At 49.1% G+C, this 16465-nt stretch overlaps 1 protein-coding gene across 1 annotated transcript in view; it reads right to left on the bottom strand.

Moving 5' to 3' along the window:
* Positions 1 to 16465, bottom strand: part of DEPDC1B (DEP domain containing 1B) — a 68347-nt gene that overhangs the window by 24448 nt on the left and 27434 nt on the right. Inside the window, exons 7-8 of the mRNA XM_014519907.2 lie at positions 12297 to 12344; positions 7658 to 7798 (exon numbers count right to left, since the gene is read on the bottom strand). Of these exons, the coding sequence (XP_014375393.1) occupies positions 7658 to 7798; positions 12297 to 12344 (189 nt within the window). The remainder of the gene's footprint in view (positions 1 to 7657; positions 7799 to 12296; positions 12345 to 16465) is intronic.

Below are 16465 nucleotides of genomic sequence, written 5' to 3'. Positions count from 1 at the left end.
GTAGCTACAGTAGCACCCATATTCTCTGCAGGAGCGGGCAATACAGCAGGCTCTGCTGGGGCTGCAAGAGGTTCGGACCTGTTGCAAAGCTCCAGTGGGGCAGGGGCCTTGGGGCCCTTGACCACCTTGGTCCAACCCCTTGGCTGGACAGAATGGGAGGTCCCCAAGTCCTCCTTTGTCCTGGAGGGAGACTGTGGTCTACCCTCTGCCTCCCAGGGGAGAAGGGCCTGGCAGTAGGAATCTATCTCCTGCTCACAGTCCCTCATGGCATGCAGTCTCTGGACTGCAGCCTGGAGCTGCAGGAGCCTGGAGCTCCTCCAGCTGGCGCGCCAGAGACCCCAGTAGGAAGCAGACCCCACAAGGGGAGGTGGCCATGCTCCTGGGCCCCAGAGCCTGAAAAAGTGGCAGGCAGCCCCCGTAGCCGAGAGCCACAGGCTCCACCTGCGTGGAGCCCAGAGCTATGGGCTCCGTCTGTGTGGCAGTCTCTGAGGTGCTGGGGGTGGTGGGGAGGGGGCGGGCCACAGGCCCCGAGGGGACCCTCGGGTTGCGGCGCATGCCCATCTGTGTCATGCCACTAGTGGGCTGGCTAAGGCCGAGACTGGCTTCCCTAGGGTGGGGGGGCACAGGCAGGGCCTCAGTCCCTCCCGCTCGCCCTCCTGTGCAAACTCCGTGCTAACTCACGTGCCCAGCAGACAAGTGTGCCTGTTTGCATGGCCTGTTTGCGAGGCTCTGGTCACGTGGCTCCCTGGCAGGCTGGGGTGAGACACCCCTCAGCTCCAGTTTAGCTGCCTCCCTTTGGCTAGGCTGGGACTAGACCCTCCTACCAGGAGCCCCACTTACCTCTAGCTGCTGCTGGGGGTTGGTGGGGGCGCTCCGCGACAGTTGGGGGTCTCTAAGGCCTTTCGGGGAGCGGGGGCACAGCAGGCTTGCACCTGCGCATCTCGCACTGCTCCTGGAGCCTGTCTGGATGTTTTTTTCCCTTTGGCAGGCCCTTTTAAAACTGCGCGCATGCGCAGTGGGCCCACCATTGGAAATCAGCTGTTCCTAGGCTAGGGGACCCTACCTCACTGGGGAGGGACCGGTAGGTACCCTCCCCTTCTCCTTACTCTCTCTCTGGGGAGCTGGGCCAAGTACGGCCCAAGTATGGAACACACTTCCAAGGGAGGTGATGCTGTCTCCTTCCTTGGAGGTATTTAAGAGGAGATTGGACAAACACCTGGCTGGGGTCATTTGACCCCAGCACTCTTTTCTGCCCAGGGCAGGGGGTTGGACTCAATGATTTAATACATCCCTTCCGACCTGAAATCTATGAAAACCTCTGCATGGGGCAGATGCAGCTGGCCACGTGCGAGTGTGGCTCAGCCAAACGGCGGGACACATGTGGCGGCGGGACACATGTGGCGTCCGGCCACTCCCAGGCCCGCTATAGCGGGGCTCAGGGCACAAAGCCCAGCCCACAACAGCAGCCGCCTGCACTGCGCATAGACCGGAGGGGGGGGGGCCACATGCCCCCCTCAAACAGGGCAACACAGGTAACTGCAGCAGCAGCAGTGAGGGAGGAAGTGGGGCTGGAGCCAGGGGCAGGTCCTGAAGCCAGGGTGGGATGGAGCCATGACCGGCTCGTCCAGGGAACATGGTGGGGGGGGCCGGCACGCACCCCAGGAGGGCACAAGGGGTATATCCCCCCAGATCTGCACACAGGGCAGGGCTCTTCTTCAATTTTACGCTTTAATGATCTATACATACGATATAGGATTACCCATACGGATCAACTGTATAAGCTAACATTTATAGCCCTATGCTTTCATATAACTTTTGTTTTAATATACTATATAAAACCTGAAATTTAATCTATATTTAATTCAAATCTAAGCACACTGTCGTAAAGAGCCAACATAACGAAGACTTAATGAGTTCATTGAGCATGGAACTCATTCTTATGTATAGCTTTGAACTATTTTCTTTGGTTAGTGTAGGGTTGTTAAACCTACAGCTCATGAGCCAAATCCAACCCATGGAGCTGCTCTATCTAGCCTGCCACACAGCATGGCCAGGGGAAGTAGCCTCCCACAGAACAGTGATCAGAAGGAGAGTGAGCCAAGTCAGCAGGAGAGTGAGCAAGTCCCACAGTCCCTGGCCACAAGCCCCCTCCATGTGTCCCATGCTGGAACCAGAGCTGGAGCTTCCTCCATGGCACAGGTCATGTAAGGGAGCTGGGGCCACTGCCATGTGCTCCAGTCCAGAACCCAAGCTGCTGCCACTACCACCACATGCTCCAGTCCAGAGCTGGTGCTGAAGATGGAGCTGCCATGTGCTGCACTCCAGAGTCAGAGCCACCACTGCATGCTGCAGTCTAGACCCACAAAGCTCCCCATGGTCTGGATCCAGTCCAAGGCACAAGGCAAGTTTGACACCTCTGGGTTAGTATATTGGCCAAAAGTTTTTAGTTAGGAACCATAAATGCAGCTTGGCACATGAAGCTGACAGCTACTAAAAGATTAGTTAACAACAATGTAAGTTCCAGATAAGACTTAAACAAAAAACAATAACCAAAGCTTGTACAGTATCATGAACACATACAAATATTGTTTCCAATTCAATAACTCTGGGTGAATTACCTCACCTAGATTGCCCCTACATGCAAATCTCTTCTTTACATAGAAACCTGGGGTAAGGCAACCATCCCTGCCCACAGCAGTGTAATAGGAAGTTAGGCACACATATTGGCAAGGAATTAGAGAGTCCATTGTGGGTCTTCCACTCTACACTTCCAAATAAGCATTTGAAGGCCCTGGTCTCTGGTACAGTCTCAAAGCTTTCCTCCTACTTTGCACTGCCACATGGTTCCCAGGTAGGGGGTGATCTCACCCCATCAGAGGTAGGCTGCAAATACTTTCTAAAGAGTGCTAAATTTCAGGTATTCTGTGACTTACAGGTAACTATGTAAGCAGACATCAAAACATATTTGGGAACAGGCATACTTCCCATGCTACCAAGGCCGAAATACTGAACACAACATGTGGTAATATAAAAGCAATTCAACAAGAACATTCAAATGCTATAGATTACCAGTAGTGTAAATAACCATCTAATTTTATTTCATTGATTTTTATTTCCAATGCAAATAATTGGGCTGCTTTTTGAACAAGTTCTTTATGCAATTCACAATTGCCAGGCCTGAGCTATATATGGTGAGAAGCAATTTTCACCCTTTAATGAGCTGATCACAACAATAAAATGGGAGGACACCTAATATGTACAGAATAAATTTTAGGGGTCCATAATTCATTTTAGCTATGGACTATGAACCAAATTAACTATGGACAGTGTAAGAGCATGAAACTATAGGCAAAAGCCCCATATCTATTGAGGTATATGGGAATATTGCCATCAATTTAAACTGGCCAGGTTTTCATCCTTTGATTCTGTGAGATATTTAAATCTAAAAACAGCCTTTCTGGATGAACATGTTGAGATGCCTATGCCAGTGAATCCCTCTCAACTCAGAATTCAAACTTTGAAGAGAAGTGTTAATTTAAAATAAAATGATAGAGCAAGCCAAAATACTGACGATTAAGACAATAACTTTTCATGGGAAAGGATTCATTTAAACAAAGTTGGACACACCCCAGCACAGCCTGCCCGGCTGCTTCTATCACAGCGGCTGCATGCCGCGCGCCTGCGCTGCCACACGCAGCGGGGAAGCCCCGCTCTGGACTCCATGGGGAAGCAGGGGGCAAGGCTCACTCCACTGCTGGCAGACTGTGGGGACCTGCACAGCAGGAAGCAGGGGAAACGGCAGGCTTCAGTGCAGGGCTTCCCCCGCTGTGAATGCTGGAGCTGAAGGCACACGGTGTAGAGCCCCCACGACAGGGCAAGCTCTGCTCTCTCCTCCTGTGCAGCGCTGGCCAGAGCCACGCCTGTGCCAGGCATGAATGCCTTGACCTCTCCGGCTGCTGCTGCTGCCAGCAGCTGGGGCTGCACGCCAAGGGGGAAGTGTGTGCAGGGTCCATACAGCCCCCCCAACATCACATCTACACCTTGCCTAGCTGAGCTCTGTGCTCCCACTCCCCTTCTGGGTGCAGGCTCCATTCTGTACTCCCGCTTCCATCCAGCTGCAACTCCACCACCCCCACCCGCCCTGCCACTTCCCTACCTGCTGGCCCAAAGCAAGCAGGTTCTAGCTGCAGCTGGAGCCCCACCCAGAAGTTGCTGGCTGGTCAGAGCCCTCCTACCCAAAAGGATGGGAGTGAGGCCCAATAGGGTATGTTGGGGGGTTGTACAGGTGGGTGCCTCACTCCCACCCTCATGGGCGGAAGGGCTAGGCAGGGTACTATTCGTTGAGGGGGGGGTGGGTTCTGTGGGCCAGATGAAAGTGCCTGGCAGGCCAGATCTGGCCCGTGGGCCATATTTTGCCATGCCTGAACTAGATTATGGTGAAAGTCAAGAAACAAGCCATCTCATTCTCACATAGATCTGCTGGCTTTTGAGAATTAAACGGAGTATGTTTTTACACTGGACAAGTGGACTATGACTGAATGTGCACAGGAATCAGATTTTTTCCATCTGAAAGTGCTGTTTTCACAGTCACTTTTCTGAACACACATTCTTAAATGGTTAGAACACCACTTATGTTTTATTCCTATACACCCTTATAACAAAGGAACAGACTTTCATTTTTAGAAGTCTGTTTGTTTAATACTGGAATGTTAAGACCTAATCCTATTCCCACTGAAGTCAGGTTCTTACCGACTTCAATATTATAATCACACTCTTTTACTAGGCAGTGCGTCCCAATCATAAAAAAAGTGAATTTGATGCCAAGAACAGGGTTATTTAATATCAAAGTTGAACTCTAGACAAAACTGGAGCTCTAAATTGTCTAACAAGGTCATCCTGTCCAGTTCAAGCAATGCTCAGCCAGGCTCAATGGGTCAGTATCTTAAAAGCAGAATGAAAAAACCGTCATTTCTAGACAAATTACAAATTTAAGGAAGCAAGTCATCAAGACTTAGGTTTTAAATGATCTACATACTACTCATCAAAGCAAGGCTTGGGGGCTTAATTTTTAGAGGTATTTTGACAACTAAAAATAAACAGTTGGATTCCGAGACAGATTTTGAAAATCCCAGAAGTTTGCATATCTTTAGGCACCCAAATATCTTTAAATATCAGGCCCTTAGGTCATACTATACTAAGCTACTCCTAAACCCTTTTAAAAATTCAAAAGCTAAAGCATTCTGCTGCCTACCTCCAAAATAAAGTCTAAGATATATAGCAATAGCATAGGCTTATCATAGAATCATAGAAAAATAGGGACCTCAGGAGGTCATCTTGTCCAACCTCTTGCTCAAAGCAGGACCTTCCCCCACTATCTCCCCCCAGCCAAGCCTTTGTCTACCCAGGTCTTAAAAACCTCCAAAGATGGAGATTACACCACCTCTCTGGGTAACCTGTTCCAGTCTTTACTATCCTCCTAGTGAGAAGGTTTTTCCTGCTATCTCCCCTAAACTTCCCTTGCTGCAGCTTGAGACCACTGCTCCTTGTTCTGTCATCTGCCACCACTGAGAACAATCTAGCTCCATCCTGTTTTGAACCCCACTTCAGGTAGTTGAAGGCTGCTATTAAATCCCCCCCTCAGTCTTTTCTTCTCCAGACTACATAAGCCCAGTTCCCTCAGCCTTTCCTCAGAAGTCATGTGCCCCAGCCCTCCAACCATTTTTGATTGTCCTCTGCTGAATTCTCTCCAATCTGTCTACATCCTTTCTGTAGTGAGGTGCCCAAAAAACTGGACACAGTACTCCAGATCTGGCCTCACCAGCACCAAATAGAGGGGGATAATCACTTCCCTCAATCTGCTGGCAATGCTCTTACTAATGCAGCCCAGTATGCCATTAACCTTCTTGGCAACAAGGGAACACTGTTGACTCATATTCAACTTATTGTCCACCATAACTCCCAGGTCCTCTTCTGCAGAGCAGCTGCTTAGCCAGGCAGTCTCCAGCCTGTACCAGTGCATGAGATTGTTCTGTCCTAAGTGCACAGCTTTGCATTTGTCCTTATTGAACCTCATGAGATTTCTTTTGGTCTGGTCCTCCAATTTTCCTAGGTTTCTCCAAACTCTAGCCCTACTCTCCAACATATCTATTACTCCCCCAGCTTGGTGTCATCTGCAAACTTGCTGAGGGTGCACTCTATTCCATCTTCCAGAACATCGATGAATTTATTGAACAAAACCAGCCCCAAGACCAGGGGCAGGCAATTATTTTGGGTAGAGGGCCCCTTACCCAGTTTTTGCAAGCTGTCAAGGGCCGCGTGGGTAGCCCTGCCCCTTGACAGGTGCCCTGCCCCTGGTCACCATCTTGGGACCAATGTCCTGGGGCCAGCACTGGTGTGACCCAGAGCAGGGCGCAGGCTTGCAGCGGTCTGTGGAGCTGGGTTGGGCTGCACCAGAGCAGGGAGAGCGGGGAGCTGGCCCAGCTCCATAGAGGTCCTGCCAGCCGGGACTCTGTTCTCCTGCCACCCTGCTCTGGGCCCCGCTGGAGCTGGCCCTGGGACACCAGTGCAGGCCCTGTGCTCCTGCACCCGCTCACAACCACTGCCCCCCCAGCCCCACAGTACAGCCGAAGGGCAGCGCACAGCCGGGTGTCTCCTGGCGCCAGCCACGTGCAGCCCATGTGGGGTTGTCCTGAGCAGGCACAGGCAGCCCATGCAGGCTGCAAGCAGCTGCAGCAGGGAGCGCAGACCACGGGGCAGGGGAGGGGCCACTTTTCCCCGTGCTCTGCACCAGATCCTTCCCTGCCCTTCCCCCCACCCTTACCTGAGGATCTCATGCTGGGACAGCCACATGGTTCCAGGCCAGAAGCCCCTGCTCTTGCGGGAGCCCGCCAGGCTTCCCCTGGCTCCTACTACCCCTGGTTACTGTCATGTTTTACAGGAACCAAGGACAGATAAATTTTAAGTTTTCAAAAAATTTTAGGGGCCCCACAGTCCAGATAGAATGGCCTCAAGGGCCAGATCCAGCCTGCGGGCCATATTTTGCCCACCCCTGCCCAAACCAAAGCCCTGGGACACTCCATTAGATACTGGCTGCCAACTAGACATTGAGCCATTGATCACAACCCTTTGAACCTAACTAATCCAGCCAGTTTTCTATCCACCTTATAGTCTGTTCATCCAACCCATTCTTTGGGCTCAAATATTAGAATGCTTTATTTACAGCCAGAGATGGTTCCTATGCCAAAAAAAAAAAAAAAAAAAAAAAAAAACCCAAAAAATCTACAACACTTCTTGATCCTTACTTGTTTCTGTTTCCACTTATCAGAAATAATGGGACCAAATGAAGTCTTGCCATTCATTCAGCTTTTACAATCTAGTTTTTACCAAGTGTTCAACCACAACTCCTTGGTTTGCACATATAGTATCTGGAATTCCAAAATGACATCATCCAAGTACTAGGTAGCTCCTAGATGTCTTAGCTCTTGACTGGCCCTGCAATAAGTCTAGCGTGACCATTCCACTTTTGTTGATATGCTTTATAAAAAGTTAATTCAAGAGAAGACCCAGCCCCCTTCAATTAGTCCAAGTTAATTCAAGAGAAGACCCAGCCCCCTTCAATTAGTCCCCAGTTCATTTAATACATCAGAAGACAACATACCTAAAACACTGACAAAAACATCAAAAAGATGAAATGTGAGAAGAGGCTCCTTCATTTGGCCATAGTAGTCTGCTATGGTTTTGAAAACATCCCTTTCAAATCCTGTGTATGTAGGCTGCTTCAAGTCTGAGCAAGTGGGCCCTCCAAAAGAGAAAATGCATTTTTAACCACAAATAAGATCATTCATTTTTGTTTACAGTCAATAAAAAATGGGGAGGACATGGGAAGTTTAGATCACTTTGTAACAAAAGGCAAACCAGAAGTTAAGTCACATGGGGCGTTTATACACGTGCTCCGGGTGTGGGGTTGGGGGATGCTTTAATTAGAGTGGCTCATAGAGCCGCTGTAATTAAAAAACTGCCCAGAGCCTCTCATGTATCAGCATCCCCATGCCTAAAAATGGTGGCAGGGGTGCTTTATCTAAAGCTCAAACAAGCATTAGTTAAAGCACCCCTGACACCATTTTTAAGCTTGGAGACATCGATACATAAGACACTGGAGTCTGCGAGAGCATAATAATTACCACACTCCAGCAGACTTGATTAACCAAGTCTGTTCGGATGTGCTGTAATTACGGTGCACAGGAGCAGCCTCACTGCTCATGTACAGGCACCCATTGTTCTGACAATCATTTTTGCCTGTCCTTTCCACACCTCACCTGAATTCTGAAGACTGTAATGGATGCTCATTTAGCTGTAAACACTAAGGGTAGCATTTAAATGGCAGGTTTCTAGCTAAGTGGCGTCTTTGGTACTTAAGCATAGATAGTGATTCTGCTTCTCCTAAATTGTGGAGATGTAAGTGTGCACAAGCAGACTGAGAATGCATAGGTAGCTACACACTGGCCAGCTATACATGCAGCTATATGTGTAGACTCCTTCTACCCAAACAGGCACTCATCTAGGAAACCAGAGATGCAGGTTCTAGGCCCCCTTTGCCCAGATAGGATTTGAACATGCATCTTTCTAACTTTCCAGCTCACTATTTTAAGCCACGGTACCACAGATCAGGTATTGTGCAGACCCCTCTCCAGTGCTCCTTTTGAAGCTGGCTTTCTGGGCCACAAAAAGAGAGAGGTATGTAAAGCAAGGAGAAAGGGAACCAGCTAGAGAGCAAGTGATTCAGTAAAGTACTTGGTACTCTAGAAGGAAACAGGTCCTGGGTTCTAGCCTGGACCCTTGTTTCCACAGGGCAGAAACTCCTCTGTGCACTTCCCACTGCTCTGCTTGCTCCCTATCCATTTTATCTAATGATTGTTAAGTGAAGGGAGCAATGGCTAGCTTCAAAAGGAGTAGCAGAATGTGCTGAATATATGCTTAGCTTAGGAGACAGGCAAGCATTATTCCTCCCATTCTATAAGGTGACTACACATTTACATAAAGTCATTTTTGTAAGACCTGGAGGCTAGAAACCTGTCTTTTAAGACAGGCCCAAGATTCAGTTCTTTACAAAAAGTATAAAATTCATCTCATACAGAAGACACATTTCTCAAGAGCTGGTCTGAGACAGTATAATAAACTCCCTCAGACACTAAGGACAACTATCAACCTGATTGTCCTTAGCACCTTCTGCTTCAACTGCAAGTAATTTCATTTTCTTTATGTAAAACACAGAAAAAGAAAGAAACAGGAAAAGCAAAAGGGGGAAAGGGGATAAAAGAAAAGGAAAGAAAAATAGAAAATAAAATAAAGAAATTACCTAAAACCCTAACAAACCAATATATTCTGCTGTATATATGCTTCTCTTCCTGGAAACAGGATAAGAGAGCAAACATATGGGAACTGTTACTTAATATATCACCAGAAGACCGTCCAACAGGGCGATGAGCAATGCAGTACCTGAACCTATACAGAAGAGAATCCGTTTAGTCACACTGCCTCTTGCAATGAAAGCATTTAATTAGGGGACTGGCTATACTATCTATAACCCTTTATATTACAAACTGCTACTTTAATCCACTTGAGGATCGGCCATGCATATGTAACAGGATTGCCAACTGTCAGTAAACTCAGTAAAAACCTTCAGCCATCAGCAAAAACAATGATCAGCAGCAGTTTGAATGAAGCTCTTTAGAGCATGGCAGCACCATCTGGTGTCCACGGAGATCAGCACCCTGCACCTTAGCCATGTGCTTCTGTTGAGGTGTCCCTGGCTGCCTATAATATTGCTAACTTCCAGGTAGGCTTCTTTGGGAGTCCATGCCAAGATGGAAGGAGCGGAAACAGTGTGGGTTACAAATGGGTTGTCTCCCCCTGGGGCTTCTGCAGCCCAGTGGGTGGGACCTGGCACGGCAGGACAGAGTGGGGCTAGGCGGGGAAGTTCCTTGCTGCTGCTGCAAGCCCCACACCACTTTGGCAAGGCGCCCTGCATGGGTTACATATGCATGGCTAATCCTCAAGTGGATTAAAGTAGCAGTTTGTAATATAAAGGGTTATGGACAGCATAGCCAGTCCCCTAATTAAATGCTTTCATTGCAAGAGGCATCACGATGCAGGGTGCAATCAGGGGTATCAGGATGGGGCGGGGGGGTGGAGGGGAAGGGTCTGGCTCCCCGCTACTGCACACACTCATGGGGGAGCTTGTGCCCACCAGATTTCTACATGGGGCAAGGGGTGGGTGCAAACTGCCTGCTGCAGACTCCCCTCCCTGCTCGTCTCCCCCTGGGGCTTCTGCAGCTCTGTGGGTGGGACTGGGCATGGCAGGACAGAGTGGGGCTAGGCAGGGAAGTTCCTTGCTGCTGCTGCGAGCCCCACACCACTTTGGCGAGGCGCCCTGCGTCTACTCGGCAGTAGCAGGGACAACGGCGCAGTGCTGTGCCCCTCACTGTTGCTGGGCAGGCAGGGGGCACCTTGCCAGGGCAGCACGGGGCTCGCAGCAGCGGCAAGGACCTTCCTCACCCAGCCTCGCTCTGTCCTGATGCACCAGGTTCTGTCCGCTGGGCTGCGGAGGCCTCACGGGGAGGGCAGCAAGGCAGGAGCCCACAGCTCTGCACACAAATCTGGGAGGCACATGCCCCATGCCCCCCTGGGAGTGCAAGCAGCGGTGGGGAGCCAGCCCCACACCCACACCTCAGCCCACAGAGGGCAGCCTGCCCCTGCCCCTCCTTGGGCTCCACTCTGGCCATGCCACCTGTGGGGGAAGGGAAGCTGGGCTCTATGTTCCATCCACTGCAGCAGCAACTGCCTCGTGTGGGCAGCTGAGGTTCAGGCACTGTGGACTCAGGTCCATGGCGCCATAGCCCTGGCAGCTCAGGGCCCCTTCTGGCAGGCCTGGGGGAAGGGGGTGAGGGGCACCAGCAGGGCCCAGGGGCCTGGACCTGCATCCTGGTGAGCTAAGAGGGCACAGAGAGCTCTGATTTTCCATGACAGAAGACCCAAGGTCAAATACTAAAATGTTCAGATATTTAGAATTTATTCTAGTATATTGATTGAGGCACTCATAGGCTTTCAAATTGCTTTAAAACTGTAAGTATATCAATAAAACATTGTGCTCAATTGATATAGATGGGGAGATATATAGTTTCATAGTTGGTAGGGTCGGAAGGGACCTGAGATCATCATCTAGTCCGACACCCTGCCGTGGCAGGAAAGAGTACTGGGGTCAAACAACCCCAGGAAGATGTTCGTCCAGCCTTCTTTTAAAGACCCCCAGGGTAGGAGCCAGCACCACTTCTTTTGGAAGTTGGTTCCAGGTCCTAGCCGCCCTGACAGTGAAATAGCGCTGCCTAATGGCTAGCCTGAAACTATCCTCCGCTAGCTTGTGTCCAATGTTTCTTGTAACTCCCGGGATTGTTCGGGGAAACAGGGACTCTCCCAATGGCTGCTGATCCCCCTTGACTAGTTTGTAGACTGCCACTAGATCCCCTCTCAGCCTTCTCTTTTCAAGGCTGAACAAGTTCAGGTCCCTCAGCCTCTCCTCAAAAGGGCCTGCCCTGCTGACCCCTGATCATGCAGGTGGCCCTCCTTTGGACCCTCTCCATATTGGCCACATCCCTCCTGAAGTGCAGCGCTCAGAACTGGATGCAGTACTCCAGCTGCGGCCTGACCAGTGTCGCATAGAGGGGGGAGGATCACCTCCTTGGACCTGCTTGAGATGCATCTGTGGATGCACAACAAAGTATGATTAGCCTTCCTGACCGCGTCCCCACACCGTCGGCCCATGTTCATTGTGGCATCAATGATGACTCCAAGATCTTTTTCTGTCTCTTGTATACATCTATATCAATGGAACACAATGTTTTATTGATATACTTACAGTTTAAATATATATACAGTGTTCATTTTAATCACGGATTTTATCAGAGAAAACCAAGATCCCCAATGACCACCCATTTCAACACATGCAACAATCATTATGTACAATTTTAGCCTTTAAGCTATGTGTCTCTATACACTCATCACTGGACCATCTGACAACGACTTGTTCAGAACTTTCATTTGTGACATTTCTACTCAAAATAACTTTGCATGCTCAAAGGAAATAGATTACTTTGGCAATTGGATACACCTTCTCTTCAATCTGTTTTCTTGTACATGCATCAGGGGACATATTTTGACCCCTTAAATAAGAGAAATCTGGCAAAGTAAGAAAAAAGGAATGAGTTCAATTGGGTTTTAACAGATTTGGTAGGTATACTTACAATTTGCTAGACATTTCATTGCTGACAGGACCCAATGAGGTAGTTCTTCTGCTCAGAGGGGAAGAAGTGATGGGGGAAATTTAAAAATTTAAACAGTTAAAAAACTAGCAATCTGACAAGATACAAGAGAGACATAATATGTATTTACTTCTAAGTGGTGGATAACAATTTCTCTAACAGCTGTAAAACAGACGGAGTAATTGGTTCTTTAGAAAACTACTACAAATCAAGATTCATCAAGTACTACATCCCAACTGCCTATTTCACGTACACCTCAGATCTTGGGGGTAGGGGGGAAGGACCACACACAAATGTAATAATAGTAATATGGGACAATGACAAGGATAATTACATTTGAACTCGGACTTTGCACTCTAATTTTTTCACAATTTTCTTTTTTTCAATGACGAACCTTTTGCTCAACCCTTACATTTTAAAATTACTGACTTAAAAAGCTTTATTTGTATATATTAAAGATAGATACACTCTTTTGATGCTTTTGCAACACTGTGATGATTTCAACTCAAGCATTCCCCAGCCTAGATACAGTAAGGGACTGGTCTGACAGTAGGTAAAGACATGAATTCCCACATAGCTCAAGTTAGTTGAAAGAAAAATGCAAGTTATTCCCCTCTTTCCCAGAACACAAATTTGATAGGAAACCTGCTTCCTTTATTTTCCGCCCTCACCTTTCATACTCCTTAGGTTTGAACACTTTGATTATGAAAAGATAAGTTCATTCCAAAGGGACATTTCACAGGTAAGTAGAGTTAGTTCTACTGCACACTGAGACAATTAAAGCCTAGTATAATTCTATCCACACAAATAAAGGTGTTTTATATCAGCAAAACCCAATTTGTTCTTCAAATCAGAACCTATACTCAGGTTCTTTTCATACTTGGCATAACTTTGTTTATTTTAGGGATGGGGTTATCACTTTAAGTATACTGTAATAGTTAAAACAGTACTTCCCAAACTGTGGTACATGATGCAGATGACCTGGGAGTGGTACATGGAAGACCAGTGGGAGGGGCCGCGCGCGCACACACAGCTCAGCTGCAGCCTGCTGCACACTGCCAACCCAACAGGTAAGTGTGTTGGGGGGGAAAAGGAGAGAAATTGAGACCCCCCACTGTGAGGGAGGAGTAAGGCAGGGGCAGGGAAGGGGAGAATCAGGCCCTGGGGCAGGGGTGGGACGGTCAGAGCCCAGGTGGCACGTCTCCCTCCAGATCTGTGCACGGGGTGGAGACGGGCTGCCCACTGGGCTCTGCACCCCACTACTGCTGCCTCAGGAGTCTCATGCAATGCCATGTGCCTTCCACGCGCTGGCTGCACTGTGTCCCCTGCCCACCTGGCGGCAGAAAGCACATGGCGTCCTGCGCAGTTCCTGACGCAGTAACATCAGGCTCTGGAGCTGCGTGGGACGCCATGTGCCTTCTGCCACTGGGCGGGCAGGGGACACAGTACAGCCAGCACACAGAAGGCACATGGCATACCACACAACTCTGGAGGCAACGTCAGCAAGGAGCAGAGCCCAGCACACAGCAGGGAGTCCACTGCTCCCCGCGGTTTCTCTCTCCTCACGCTAGCCTACCCCATCCCTATGGCAGAGCCGGCACAAAAGGACACAGCCCCTCCCAGGGTAGCCTGGGCCTTTCCAGGCGCACGGAGGGGCTCCCACTGCTGTACGAGCCTTGGGGCAGGCATGGGGGGGCATGTGCTCCACAAATCTGTGTGCTGGATGGAGGTGAGCTCCCACTGCGTGCTGGGCTCTGCAACTCACTACTGCTGCCTCCAGAACTGCGCAGGATGCCATGTGCCCTCCAACACCAGGCAGGCAGGGGACAAAATGCAGCCAGTGCACAGAAGGCGTATGGTGTCCCGCAAAGCTCCGGAGGCAGTGGTAGCAAGGCACAGAGCCCAGCGCACAGTGGGCAGTCCACTTCTCGCACCCCTGGACGAGCTTCCCATGGCTCTGTCCCACAACCCACCCTGGCCTGCCCGTCCTACTCCCTCCCTCACTGTGTGGACCTTGATCTGCCCCTCTCCCTCCACCCCACTTCCTCCACAGACTTACGTGCTAGGCGCTGTGTCTGTGTGTGTCTGTCTGTTTGTGTCTCTGTCCATGTCTGCTAGTCCCAAGCTACTGCTCCCCCAGCTCTGCTGCTGCCCCTCACTCCTGGCCCACAGTACACTGCATCTTGCCAGGACATGCAGGGACCCCCCCGCCACACACACCCACCCAAAACCCCCCATACCATCCCAAACTCACACACACACGCAAACCCCACCCCCATAGCATACAAAGTACCTCCATAATTTTGAGTTTTTAGCTGCACAATTAAAATTGCAATGAATTGCAACTAATTTTTTTTAATCATGCAACTAATTGCGATCAACTTTTTTTAAGTTTAACTGATCTTATGGCTACCATAATTGATAAAACAATGTTTTAGGGTTACTAAAGATTTTGATGTTGTTTTAATACATAGTCTATTAAATATGTAGCAAAACCCCCATTTTTTCTTTTCTTTTTACATTTAAAATGCATTCCCTCCCCTTCCCCAAACATTTCTGACTTTTTCTCTCTCTCTATTCCCTATAGATAAGTATAAGTGAGCTAGGAGATAGGATAAGCTTCAGCATTTTATTTTGGTAGCAAGTTGTATTTGTTTTGTTTTTTCTCCTTCTTTATATTGTATAATTATTATGTTTATATTGATTTTTACTGTTCTATATTACTGTTTTACTAGTACTATATGATTTAGACCTACATATGTAAGTTAGCATAAGTCATGTCAAGTTTCCATTTTGTTTGTCAAGTCTCCATCCTGTCCCCAGGCCCGGTTGTGTAACCCTTGACTCACACCTAACACCTCCTATGTAACTTGGTTCCTGAATGAATGGGGATGAATGCGGGTGCTGGAGAGACAATGGCAGTAGGTCTAAACATAAATGCCTCTGAATGACCGAACCATCAACACCAATACCTGGACCAATGACCCAGCCCTTGGAACCACCCTCAGCATTCAAGAAACAATAGATGAGGCAGCCACCATTGTGCCAGGCTGCACATGCTCAGTAAGAACACCTGGAACCCTCTGGAACAGGACTGACCTTGCCTGGACAGGCCCTCCCCATAGGAGATCAGAGGTAGTCTGCCCCATAAAAAGGGGTAGTGAAGACTGACTCTTTGGGGATGCCCTCTCCATGTGGACCAGCACCATGCCACACCACCTATTCACCCAGAGGCCCTGCTGGCGACCCCCCACTGGACAACACCTACTGGACAGGGACCCCTTTCCAGCCTGGAAAAATAGCTATCACTCCCTATCCCCTCTTCAACCAAGGACTTGGACTCTGCTTCTCTTCCCTACCTGGGCTCCAGCCATTCCACTGAGTCTCTTTCTCCTGCTGCTATTGTGAGTGTGTGCACGCATGCGTGCGTGAGAACCAATAACTTCATGGGGCTGTGTGGTGTGTTGTCTGTTTAATAAACCTATTCTTTTGAAACCCCGAGTTGGGTTTTTGTCCATTTCCTGACTTTCTTCCTTGCCACCAGTTATCTGCCCCCCCCCCAGTCTCTAAGCTGTCAGCCTGTTTCCAGTCCCAAGCTTCCAGGTTTCTGCCCCTCTCTCTCTTTCCTGGCTGTCTCCTCCTTGCCACCACTTATCTGCACCCTCCCCTCTCCCCAGTATCTCAGCTGTCTGCCTCAGTTTCCAGCCCCAATCTACCTTAAGTCACCCCAAGCCTCAGTTCCTCAGCCAGCTCCTCTCTAGTTCACCGGTTCTAATCTCAGTTCTGGCAGCTTTCACTCCCTACACTTTAACTCTCTCTCTCTCACCTTAACCTTCCACCAAGTATCCCAGGTACCCCAAGCACACACATCCATACTGTGCCATCCAAGTTAGGAACTTACCTATGTGTAGGTGGGCTGTATGTGTGTGTGTGTGTGTGTGTGTGTGTGTGTGTGTGTGTGTATATATATGATATATGAATTAGTGATCTGTGTATGTGTACTGAGTATGCAGGTATGGACAATTGATTTTTGTCTAACTTTTGGGGTGTATAGTGTATGTGCTGGAATGCTTGAATTGGCGATAGGTATGCATGTGCCTAGGTTAGTGTGGATGTGTATGTGCCCAAGTTGGGGGGGGGGGGGGGGCGGG

The sequence above is a fragment of the Alligator sinensis genome, unplaced genomic scaffold (assembly GCF_000455745.1).
Source record: "Alligator sinensis unplaced genomic scaffold, ASM45574v1 scaffold862_1, whole genome shotgun sequence".
In the NCBI taxonomy this organism is placed as follows: Eukaryota; Metazoa; Chordata; order Crocodylia; family Alligatoridae; genus Alligator; species Alligator sinensis.
This window is presented reverse-complemented; position numbering and strand designations above follow the sequence as displayed.